At 42.8% G+C, this 13,229-nt stretch overlaps 1 protein-coding gene across 11 annotated transcripts in view; it reads left to right on the top strand.

The window, feature by feature from the left end:
- Positions 1-13,229, top strand: part of LOC125448871 (catenin delta-2-like) — a 1,175,930-nt gene that overhangs the window by 689,547 nt on the left and 473,154 nt on the right. For 9 of the 11 annotated variants that reach the window (XM_059652900.1, XM_059652905.1, XM_059652902.1 and 6 more), the window contains one exon: positions 12,038-12,150. In XM_059652900.1, the coding sequence (XP_059508883.1) occupies positions 12,038-12,150 (113 nt within the window). Of the gene's footprint in view, positions 1-267; positions 351-12,037; positions 12,151-13,229 lie in introns of all 11 variants that reach the window. The other 2 variants (XM_059652920.1, XM_059652923.1) reach the window with 1 other exon arrangement.

Here is a 13,229-nt window from a genome sequence, read left to right as displayed (position 1 = left end):
AAGCTGGAACTTGAGATGTTCTTTACAGTGGAGCAGTGAAGCTTCAGAATTTCATGGTGCTTCGGCAAAAGGTGGGAATTGTCTGCTGTGGTGAGAGATTTCAGAGTTACAGGGACATGAGATCGGGAATGGGAAAATGGTTTAGACCCACCTCCCAAAAAAACCACCAAAGCTGTATTTCCAATTTTGATCTCCTGACAGTATAAAAACCACGACCCAGGGTTTTAAACATTTCACTGAAGATGTTGCTGTTCTTGCATTATTCAGGCAGATGCCCTAGGCCCGCACCAGTTCTCCTCCTCTCACATCTCCTGAAACAGTGAATTTGTCGGTTACTGCCCTTGCCTAAGGTAAATTGTTGCATTTGTACCTTGCTTTTAAGAAAGTTCACCTTTAAGGACTCCACATGGTGTGTATGCTCAATGTCATGTGACTGCCTTGTTGTTCTCCTACTGTGGTTCTGTAAGTTGCACACACAGAAAACTGTTCCTTTTCCCTCACATGTACTTCATCGCTTACAATTTGTTTTATTGTTTCAAATAAACTAACCCACAGACTTGATCAACTTGATTGATTAGTAGACCGTTCTCATTAACATGATAGATCTGACTCTTAGACAATTGAAGAAAGACTTGGATTGATTGGGCCGTGAATGATTGGCTGTAAAGTACTTGTGATACCTGACAATGAACAGCTCTGTTGTAATGTTAGCCCACAGTTGTGGCCTACATCTCATAGCCCTGATGTAGGAGTTAAAGAAAGCTTTAATGGCCCTCTGAGCAACTGCTAATCTTTTAACTCAGTGGGAAGGTCCACTGGCACTGACAATCTACTCTCAATTAGGCACTTAAATATTCAAATTGTCTTCAAGATGGTGCAAGTCTGGTAGGCCTCAACACTCCGACCCCACCTCTAACACACTTAACGTCTAAGAAGGAACTTGTGCCTCATTGGTGCATTGCCTTCTCCTAACTTCCTTCCAGTCCCACTTTCAAATCTGTGGCTGGGAACTGGGAAAATTCTACACTCATGGTCAAATAACCATTGTTTAACTCAAAGATGTAACGATTTAGGATGCAACTTCAAGAGAGAAAGATTCAGATAGCCTTGGAATTCCTCCACCAAACTTGAGGGTCTGAGCAGCTGAAGATATGGCTGCTAGAATTACAGTGAAGGAACTGGAAGATATACAAAAGACCAGAGATTGAAGATCACAAATACTTCACTGGGTTGTAGAGCTGAAGGACATTATAACATAGGGTGGGGCAAAGCTATGGAACGATATGAGCACACAGTTGATCATGTTACCGTTGAATACAGCTTGTAAGGTGGTGTTTGTTGCATGAATCATTAAATGATTCTTACTCATGGATAACTTTTCATTTACTTTATTCAAAGGCCCAACAGAAGCAGATTGCAAACATCACTTTCATTTGTGCCAGAGCCTGGCACTGAAGTGGGAACTTCATGGGTGAGAGTTCACTGTTTGGGCTTTGTCTAGACCTAACTGCCCTAGAGATGCCTTTTTCATTCTGGCGGGATTGGAGCTACCCCTAGGAGGTCCTTCATTAGTCTGTTGCTTTGATAGACAAACTCTGCAGCTAAAGGAAAATGTCCCCTGGGATCAGTAAGCAATATCCATTGAATCAGTGCAGCCTGTGAATTTTGGCAGTGGTTCAACTCCAAAACACTTCTATTGCATTGCGGGCAATTTCTTTGCACTTAAGTGAAAAAGTGCAAAAATAATTCAACTGTTCTGCTTTCCAAAACTGTGAAGCAATTTTGCGTGAAGTATTGGATCATTGTGGAGTCAAACAAACATAAAAATGTCATTGCGTCACAACAACTTGCATTTGTGTTGTACCTTTAACAAAGTACTGTGTCACAAACTGGAGGGTAAATCAGGCAAAAATTGACATCATGCTGAGAAAGATACCCTATTCCTTCAGAAATGTTGAGAACATTATATAACTCAGATTGAATATATTGTGTAGCATTGCGACGTATCAGAGGATGTCAAAAGTCAAATTTTCATCTTGTTATGAAGGTGGGAATCCAGTCACAAACTGCAGAGCTTATTCTTTTGCAGGAAAACCCATTTTTCTGTTATAAAGTGGGTGAAATCAAATTCTCTAATAGAATGTAAAGAGATGGATTCTGAAAAAGTCATATCAGAATTGAAATGCTAGCTAAGTTTCTCTGTCTGCAGGTATTGCCAGACCTGCTGAGTTTCTCCAGTACATTTCCAGTATCCACAGAACTTTGCTTCAATTTTCCTATGCCTACCTGGTCCCACAGCATTTTCTGGTGGCATTTTTGTGGTTCTGGAAAGCCTCATATGCAGGCCTCCACTGGGTCCCCATTACAAAAGATTGGGAAAAAAATGTTGTTCCTAATGCATGCCTTTTTTTTCCCCTGCTGCTCATTTTATGAACCTTGTTAGAACATGCCTTCTCAGCCAAGGTATGACCTCTTCTACCAGGTCAAGAAGAGCCTGGGATTGGAGTTGAGCAACTTTGTTCTGTTATCTTTCTCTGTTTTTGAAACTGTAAAGAATATGTGCTAGTCAAGGAATTCCCTTCCAGGAATGGGATAGTGCACTGAGGATTGCTGCAGGTTGCACCCAGCATAGCTTTGGACTTGCCATCAACAGATTTCCATTAGAACCTCAGAGTTTTCAGCAGTCAGATCAGAGGCAGCACAGAGAAGCTTCATTAACCTGATCCTGGGTAAGGAGGGACCATCATATGAGGGAAGGTTGAATAAGTCAGGTCTGTACTCAGTGGAGTTTGGAAGAATGAGAGGTGATCTTATTGAAACAAGATTCTTAGGGATAATGGGAACTGCAGATGCTGGAGATTCCAAGATGATAAAATGTGAGGCTGGATGAACACAGCAGGCCAAGCAGCATCTCAGGAGCACAAAAGCTGACATTTCGGGCCTAGACCCTTCATCAGAGAGGATGATGAAGGGTCTAGGCCCGAAATGTCAGCTTTTGTGCTCCTGAGATGCTGCTTGGCCTGCTGTGTTCATCCAGCCTCACATTTTATCATCTAAGATTCTTAGGGAACTAGGTGGAGTAGATGCAGAAAGGTCATTTCCCCTTGTGGCAGAGTCCAGCACAAGAGGTCAAAATCTCAGAGTAAAGGGCCGTCCATTTAAAACAGATTAGGAGGAATTTATTCTCTCAGAAGATAGCAAATTTGTGGAATTCTTTATTGCATAGTGCTGAAGAGGCTGGGCTGTTAAGTGTTTTCGAGCCTAAGATAGATTACTATTCAGTAAGTGAATCAACGGTTATGGGGATTTGGCAGGAAAGTGCAGTTGAGGATTATCAGATCAGCCATTGTCTCATTGAATGATGGGGCAGACCCAATGGCCTGAATGGCTGACTTCTTCTGCTGTGCCTGATGGTCTTTTGGTTTTACGGTCACCATCCCTAAAACTTCACTTTGATATGGGTACAGCTCGATGCCACTTTCAGTATATAGTGGCACAGTGCAGCAGCAGCAGCAATGCCCCATCCTCCACATTCACACGTCTTTGGGCAGGAGGGACCAAGGTGCCACAAGAAGGAGGAATAAAAAATAAATAAATAAATTATGATGCCATACCCAACCAAATGATGTAGAAGAAGAAAATAAGGGTAGAAGCAGTTAATGTAGTTCATAAGGAATTCAGCAAAGCCTTTGACAAGGCCCCACATTGAAGACTGATAGGGAGAGTAAGTGCACATTGGATCTGGGGTGATTTGGCATGTTGGATCCAAAATTTACTTAATGCCGGGCACCGTTCTCTCCATTTTTTTTAGCAGCTGTGTAAGCCTCTGAAGCTTTATGTGCAGGAGCGACTTCCATGAGAAACATTGGAGTGGCTGAGCATGTGTGATAGAAGACTATTTGTGTGACTAGAGGCCACCATAGGGATTGGTGTTGAGTCCGTTATTGTTCATGATATGAATACACATGTTATAGAAGGAAAGGTAGGTGTTAACTAGGTTTGCGGAAGATGTAAAGTTTGGGCGGATGGTTGACAGTAAGGAAGAAAGTCTTGGGTAACAGGAGGTTAAGGACAGATTAGTCTCACGAGTAAATTAGTGACAGACGGGAATTAATCCTGCTCAGTGTGAGGTGATGCACTTTAGAAAAAAAAGTAGACCAGGGAGTACTCAGAGAATGGCAGCACACTAGGAAATTCAGATGAACAGGCATCTTGTGGTACATGTCCACAGATTCCAAAAGGCAGCAGGACAGGATAATGGGACAGTTAAAGCCTATGATTGATTGTTGATTTTATTGATTGGTTTGCTGTTGTCGTATACCGAGATACAGTTGTTTTGTGTGCTGTACAGGCAGATCACACCATAAGAAATGCATCAGGTTAGTAGATCAACGTGCAGGATACAGTGTTATAGCCACGGAGAAGGTGCAGAGAGAGAGGGAGGGACCAGATTTAACAATTGAGAGGCCCATTCAAAAGTCTGATAACAGCAGGGAAGAAACTGTTCTTGAATCTATGCATATGTGTATTCAAACTTTTATATCTTCTATCTGATAGAAGAGGGTGGAAAAGAAAATAACCAGGGTGAGAGGTGTCTTTGATAATGTTGGTTGCTTTCACGAGGCAGTGGGGAGCATAGATGGGGTCAGTGGTTGGAAGGCTGGTTTGCGTGATGGACTGGTCTATGTTCACAACTCTGCAGTTTCTTAGAAAAAGCAGCTGTCAACCATACTGTAATGCATTCAGATAGATGCTTTCTATGGTGCATCTGTGAAAATTGGTGAGAGTCCACGTGGACATGCAAAATTTCCTTAGACTCCTGAGGAAGTAGAGATGTTATTGTGCTTTCTTAACTATCACTTTGATGTGGATTGACGAGGACAGATTATTGGTGATCATTACTCCCAGGAACTTGATGTTCTCGACTATCTCCACCTCAGCACTATTGGTGCAGACAGGGGCGTGACCACACTCCACATATGGAACGCTAGCCTTTATCAGTTGTGTCATAGATTATAAAAGTAAAGAGGTGCACAAAATTTGTTCAGCCACATCTGGAGTACTGCGTATAGTTCCAGCCAGTGCACTGTAGGAATGATGTGATTGCACAGGGGACAGTGTAGAGGAGGTTCGCTGGGATGGAGCAAATAAGCTATGTTGAGAGGCTGGCTGAGCTTAAATTGTTTTCTTTAGAGCTGAGAAGGGTCCTAGGGGAGGTTTATAAGATTACAGGGCGGGGGGGTGCGTGCGGGCATGGACATGGTGGATAGAAAGGAAGATAACAAAGTGTGAAGCTGGATGAACACAGCAGGCCAAGCAGCATCTTAGGAGCACAAAAGCTGACGTTTCGGGCCTAGACCCTTCATCAGAGAGGGGGATGGGGAGAGGGAACTGGAATAAATAGGGAGAGAGGGGGAGGTGGACCAAAGATAGAGAGAAAATAAGATAGGTGGAGAGGAGAGTATAGGTGGGGAGGTAGGGAGGGGATAGGTCAGTCCAGGGAAGATGGATAGGTCAAAGAGGTGGGATGAGGTTAGTAGGTAGGAGATGGAGGTGCGGCTTGAGGTGGGAGGAAGGGATGGGTGAGAGGAAGAACAGGTTAGGGAGGCGGAGACAGGCTGGGCTGGTTTTGGGATGCACTGGGGGGAGGGGACAAGCTGGGCTGGTTGTGAGATGCAGTGGGGGAGGGGATGAACTGGGCTGGTTTTGGGATGCGGTGGGGGAAGGGGAGATTTTGGAGCTTGTGAAGTCCACATTGATACCATTGGGCTGCAGGGTTCCCAAGCAGAATATGAGCTGCTGTTCCTGCAACCTTCGGGTGGCATCATTGTGGCACTGCAGGAGGCCCATGATGGACATGTCGTCTGAGGAATGGGAGGGGGAGTCGAAATGGTTTGCGACTGGGAGGTGCAGTTGTTTATTGCGAACCGAGTAGAGGTGTTCTGCAAAGCGGTCCCCAAACCTCCGCTTGGTTTCCCCAATGTAGAGGAAGCCACACCAGGTACAATGGATACAGTGTACCACATTGGCAGATGTGCAGGTGAACATCTGCTCAATATAGAAAATCATTTTGGGGCCTGGGATGGGGGTGAGGGAGGAGGTGTGGGGGCAAGTGTAGCATTTCCTGTGGTTGCAGGGGAAGGTGCCGGGTGTGGTGGGGTTGGAGGAGATAGAAAGCAGCAGTTCCCCTTTAGTCGAAGGGTCAAGAACAAGGGGGAGTAATTTTAAAGAGAAAGCTCAGAGGTTTAGAGGGGATTTAAGGAAATGATATCACTACAGGGTAGTGGGGTCTGGAATGCACTGACTGGGAGGTTTCTTGAGGCAGGAAATCTCAACCTTTAAGAAGTATTTGGATGAGATTTGAAATAACATTCAAAGCTGTGGACGAAGTGCTGGACAGGGGCAGTGGTAAGATTTATCAGCTTTTGTTGACACAGATTCACTGGACCGAGGGGTCACCTAACTTATGTGAAGTTGACTGAGAGGCAATGTCAGAGGATACTGTCTATCCTAAGATGTGGAGATTTTCAGCTTTGCTTCCTTCTGCAATAAGACTAGTAGCCAAGGGAAATACCTCCCTATGCCCACCCACCACTGCAGACTCCCCGGCATCCTAGAAGGTGACCATCACTCTCCATTACGTTGCTTGTAGACTCTTCCACCGCCTGCCTGGGTGGAAAGCCATAGTCAGTAGTACACAAGTGATCCATCATGTCATTGATGGAAGGGTGGGGAAGCTTACTTCATCTGAGACATATAGTGCAATTTGCACAAACAAGGTGACATTTGGAACTTGCCTCAGTTGCAGGCTTCCCTTAGGTGCAGGGTGTGATCAGCTGCATGCATTTGGGAATAAGGGCATTCATGCAGAATTCAAACACGTATATTAATCTTGTCTGTGGCTGTGACAAGAGATTTCAGCACGCATGCTGAGCTGCAGCTGCCTTGAGTCATTCATCCCAAGGGAATTTGGCCTGGCACAACATGTGCGCAATAGCGTTAGCCCTGGAAAACCTGGCTTCGCAGACTCCTGTGCCAGCCACCGTGTCCTCTGCATAAAAGGTTCGAAAGCCAACTTCAAACTGGACAGGCCAGTAGTGTATTTGTGGTGAGATTGAAGTGACTTTACTGGGCGGAAAGTGGGGTTGTGGATATTACGGTTTGCATCACACAGTATATTTAGAATAATTGTAGCCTGCTGCATGCTCCAGAGCTTGGCACTGAGAAGGTGTTTGATGTTTCGGACTTGGAGAAGGCTGAGAAAGGGAGCATCTCCTCCACAGATGAGGGCTCGGAGAAAAAAAGAAAAATTCAATGCAGAGGAGGAAAGAGAGGATGAAAGCTGAGAGGAAGGACCCAGAATTGAGGGAGGCAACATCACTTTTGGAGAATATGAGGAGTCTGTGCAGGATTCAACCCTGGTCAGATTCCTTCTGATCAGCTTTGTGATTGGATCCTTCCCCTGAGTATGAAAGCTAACCTGAATGGCAGTGAGCAGGTGTATGTAACATCAAGGGAAGAGCATTGGAAACATCCTGTCAGCAAACACCAAAAGAAGATTGAAGGCTGATATGGTGGTGAGACAAAGACTTTTTTGTCCATGTGGAACACTTTATAAATATGTGGTGACATTTTACACAGGTAGTGATCTTTGTTCAACTTTAAAACTGGCTGTTAGTTTATTCTACATAACTTCACTAGTTAGGGCATTGTGATGGTTTGTAAAGTTAACTAACCCACTCAGTGTCCTCCACCTTTGGATACTCTTGGGCAATTCTTTCTTTGTTGCTTGGAGTCAGCTGATATTTCTTGGTTGTGTGGAGGTTGACTTCATCAAGCATCAGACGGGGCCCTCCCTGAAAGCCGGGGAAATCATACCTTTTTTGGATCTTTCTGGCAAATGGTGCATTTGTCTGAGTGGTAGTGGAGTCAGGGGACAACGAGATTCCCTCAAAAGAAAGGGATCCCTCACCATCCTCATCTTACTGAATCACAGAAAGTCAACAAGCACTTCCAGCACTGGAGTCAACTTTGCTGGTGGTGGCCCAAGGTACTGACCATCTCAACGACCTTCAGTCAGGCTGCCTTGGTGATGCTGGGAGGAAGTCTGTGCCCAGAATATGTGTGCCTCCCTATTCTCCTGATGTATTTTCAATCATGTTTGGACAACCTGGCTGTAGCTCCCTCCTAGTTCTTGTGATTATTCCGGGTATAAGTCAACCTACAGGGAAGTGGAGGCTACTAAGTCAATTTGTGTGGTTATCATGCTTTTCTTGACCTGAATTTCATGGGGATTTAATTCATAGTTGAGAAGGGAAAAGTGCTAATCCATGTGTGACATGGGAGGAAAGGAATGACATGGATATGGTGTCCTAAGCATTGTGTTGTATGTATTCATGGCCTTTTTCATGGACACTAAAATTTTTCAATGAGTTGGAGATGTCATGAAAGGGTCTAAGTTCATAAAATCCCTACAGTGCAGGAGCAGCCTATTTAGCCCATTGAGTCGGTACCCATTCTCTGAACAGCATCCTACCCAGACCCATGCTGCCCTCGTAACATTTTTCCTTATAATTCAGCACTTACCATGACTAATCCACCTAACCTACACATCCATGGGCACTATGGGCAATTTAGCATGACCAGTCCACCTCCCTTGCACACCTTTGGTCTGTGGGAGGAAGTCAGTGCACCTGGAGGAACCCAATGCAGACACAGAGAGAATGTGCAAACTCCACACTGGCAGTCGCCCAAAGGTAGGATTGAACCCAGGTCGTGCTAACCACTGAGCCACCCTCTTTTGGGATGAGGGATGCTGCCAATTAACTTTGTTGCCATTTTGACTAGTAGAACTATATCAGCTGCTGCATGATGAGTTTCATTATACAAGTCAGAGACTTGTGTGGATGGGGTGCATAGGGAATGAAAGATTTGGTTTAACTGGGCTCTCAATCCACGTTGGTTTGGAGTATGCAGCCAATGGGTCAGCTCATTTCAGAAGACAGTATTTCAGGTAACAACCACACAATATTGACATTCAATATTGACAGCTGGAGCTGTCTCTGGGCAGATGTTTGATTTTGCTGCCCTTTTATTGGGTAGAGGATGAGAACTACCTCCCCTTGCCCTGATTTGTCCCATCCCAGAATGGAACCTGCTCCTTTCTTGAATGCCCAGAGCAACCTTGGCAGCATAAGTTGTGAGTTGGTGTGCTGTTTGGAAGCCGTAGAAAAATGTGATTCTCATTTCATGAGCTAGAGAAAAAAAAATTGTCCTCAGGATTTAGTGAGAAATGGAACCGCAAATCTTAGATCTTTGCAAAGTGGTGTAGAATGACCTTTCATCATTAGCAGAATGCAGTGATGAGTGAAATTCTTAAATTAGTTAAGTATTAAGGAATGCTTGGCTATACTTAATCGTAATAGATACCCAGGAGCTTTAAAACACAGCAACTTAATCTAGAACTTGGATTGTTTTTGTATAGTTTATTGGATACCCAGGAATTATTATGAGTTTATAATTGGAGGGTTCAAATTACAGCAGAGAACAAGACAAAGGGGCCTGAAATGATTGACAATAAGCACCTGAAATTTGAGATGATATTGGAACACTAAATTCACTTCACCTCCCAATGTTCGCAATATGCATGGTTAAGTTCACTAGAATTGTTTTACTCACTTCTGGATCCATTTTCAGTGATGCAATTTAAGCTTCATTTTATATACTATTCATTTCATTTCTCCATTCCAAAGTCCTTAACCAGAGACTGAAGTAGACAAATCTCCTCCCTGGTTATTATTATGTGACCCAATATCAGGCAGAGCTTAAGAATGGTGCAAAATGATTCTGTGTTTCTTTCATTGGTGTTCAATAGATACTTGCCAATAGCTGGGACTGATACCTGTAAACTGACTGTAATTTCGTCCCAACTATAGCTATCTAGTTGATGGTGTGTACTAGAGTCTGGAGTCATTTGTCAAAGTGGGCTACAATTTCCAACATTTAACGATTGAATTGAAAGAATGCTGAAAATTGGGGGCTTATGGACGTCAACATAAGAAGTAACAATTATTTTCTTTTTGGTGATGGTGCTTGAGAGGTGTTTGTCGTGAACTAGGGACACCCTACTCTTCTCCAATATGGTGCCAATGAATTTTCCATTTTCATCTGTTTGAGAATATGTGCCCTTATTAATTTCTGAACCAAAAAAACCATGCTCACCACAGTGCACCATTCGTCTATGTTGCTTTGGAGTATTAGCCCATATTTTGGGTTCAGGTCTCTGGTGTGGGAAATCCAAAACCTTTTTGACCCAGAGGTAAGAGTGCTCCTAACTGAACCATAATCTTTATTTGGCAGTTAGGAAGAAATTACTGACGTGACTTAGGCAGAGGCAACAGGCCGTTTGAATAAAATAGTGCTATCACTAAAAATTGGTGGCTAATCAGTTTGGAAGTGGCTCAAAAGGCCTCAATACTCATAGAAGCTTGTGGTCACAATGATCTGCAATGTCTGTTCTTGAGCAAACCATGTACATAATGACTAAAGGGGGTATTTTGTGACCAAGATAAGCTTTTCCTGAAATAAAAACAAAGGGCTGGAGAAACTCAGTAGGTCTGGTAGCTCCTGTGGAGAGAGAAACACAGCTAATGTTACGAGTCTGATGTGGCTCTTCAGAGCTCTGAAGATTGACACTTGGACTCAAAATGTTAACTCTGTTTGTCACTCCACAAATGCTGCCAGACCTGCTGAGTTTCTCCAGCATCTTGTTAATGTTGCAGATATCCAGAATCAACTGTAATTTGCTTTCACATGCTTTCCCCGCTCATTCTCCATCACCCCTTCTTCTTTGTCTTCTTAAACTTTCATTGGTTTAATAATAAAGTCGATTAGCAGGAAAAGTTAAAGTAAACATAACATACGAAGGCGACTGCTTTATTTTCAAATAAGTTTGTTACCTCCATGCCACCTCCTATCATTCTACTAGTATGTGACAAAAATGCACCAGAATGGCCATGCAGTTGGTTGCTATCTCATTTTTTCCTCTTAGTATGAATATATGAGCTGGGGCTCAGTGAGAAAAATTTGATCACCGGGTCAGTGGATTGGGGGTCATGTCCAAGTTCACCACGTAATCTAGACTGACATTCCAACGAAGTACAGAGAGTGTTGCATTTGGAGGTACCGCCTTTAGTGAAGGAGTTAAACCAAGGTCCACCCGCCTTCCCAGGTGAACCTAAACGATTCCACTGCACAATTTTACAGAGAAGCAAAATTCTGCCTAATGTCTTAGTCAGTCCTTAACCAACATCACTTTTACAAAAACATTGCTTGCTCATTATCACATGAATGTCTAAGCAGTATTATGCACGGATTGGCCATCACGTTGCAACAGTGGCTGTGAATTGAAATTACTGTTGGAAGTAAAGTGAACTGCTTTGGTACATTCTGAAGATACCTGAAGCACAAAATAAATACAACTTTTTCTTTGTCTGTGCTAACTTAATATCATCTAATAAAAAAGTCTGAGATTTAATTGAATGAGGGAACAATGATGGGTATTTTAATTAAGGGTTAATTATCTGAGAATTGGTTGTACAAATATGGGAAGCTAGTAATCTCTAATCTGAGAGTTTTATGGAGTGTGGTTAATTGAAATAAAACTCTCATTTAAAGGATAGACTGCTCTGTTTAGATATAGCATACAATATAGTGTATAACAAGTATGAATTGTATACGCTTTGGAAATTATTGAGGTGCAGTTGTGTCATATATATGTCCAGTGAAAGACAAATGTAAGGGACTTCTCTAACCAAGACATTTTATTGATTTTTTTGTTTGCTTTCTTCAACTGCCTTTGTGCTGCCTTTGGTCAAACGTACAAATTTTCTATGTCCTGACTGTCTGAAGTCACCTGACAGCAGTATAAAAGAGTAATCGCTTATAGTAGTATCCTGTTGCCTGCTCCCAGCCCCCTCCCCATGCTTCATTTCTTTCCTTATCTCATGAATGATATCCCTTTCTTTTCCCATCACAGGAGCTGCAGTTTGAAAGACTAACTAGAGAGCTGGAGGCCGAGCGCCAGATTGTCGCTAGCCAGCTGGAGCGATGCAAACTGGGATCTGACACAGGCAGCATGAGCAGCATTAGGTATGGATTAAACTTTCTTGGTCATTGGTTCCTATGCTGTTTGAGTTTGCGTCACATCTCAGGGGAATTGTCAGAATGAAGGTTTTGTGTCTGAGATTTACAAACAGTATATTATCGTTTTAATAGAGGAGCATAGTGGAAGCTGGTATGTGAAGAGGAGATGGAGCATGTTTTTCTTGAACTATTGCAAGCTATGTTGCAAAAGTGTGCACTTATTGCTTAGCTTCCCTGTTTATCTGCCATGCTGCCTTTGGACATGTGCTCTCCATTGATCGATTCTTTGAGAATATGTACATATGCATCCTCAGTCTACTTAATCGTGAAATAGAAGCTGAGGAACAAGGTCCATACCAATTTAATGTTTGGATGTTACTCAAAGCTAAAGCAATTTCAGTCATGGTACCCTGTAACAAATGTATACAAACACAGCTATATAATAGATGGATCAATGCTATATATTTTGCATGAATTGATTATATAGTTAGAAAATAGATTCATAAATTGTCATTCATTTGTCGAGTATTGTTGAAAAAAGACTCATCAGAGATTTTTGTTTAGCAGTCGGGACAGTTCATAAAAATACCAATTCAAAGCGAATAAGAGGAAAAGGCTGATTGTTTGGCAAGTGGACTGTAATTGGTAGAGCCACTGCCATGGGGAATGCTTTAATCAGTGATTTAGGGATAGATTTATACTGGTGCAAAAATATTGAATCTGAGAGAGAGAGAGAGAGAGAGAGAGAGAGAGAGATAGAGAGGTACATTGCATGAAATTCATGTCATAGGTTGTCAAACATTTTGCTGGGACAATGACCTTTGTGCTAATGGGATTCGTTGGATTTCTAAGAGAAAAGTAAGATTTTTCTCAGTATGTAGCTCAATTAGAATGCCATAGAATTAATTTATGTTCTTGTAGATACTAGTGCTGTGGAGGGGAATTGTCTCAATACTGTGAAACGCCACAGCAATTTATCGTTTATTTCAATGTGCATGTACATCCTTCTCATCCTACTGGAGTCCACTTCACAGTTTTGTTTAATCTCCTTCACTTCGACTATGTAGTATCTCATTCTCATAAGG

Source organism: Stegostoma tigrinum, chromosome 2 (genome assembly GCF_030684315.1).
Source record: "Stegostoma tigrinum isolate sSteTig4 chromosome 2, sSteTig4.hap1, whole genome shotgun sequence".
Classification (NCBI taxonomy): domain Eukaryota; kingdom Metazoa; phylum Chordata; class Chondrichthyes; order Orectolobiformes; family Stegostomatidae; genus Stegostoma; species Stegostoma tigrinum.
Note: the sequence above shows the minus strand (reverse complement) of the source record. Positions and strands in the feature narration are given on the sequence as shown.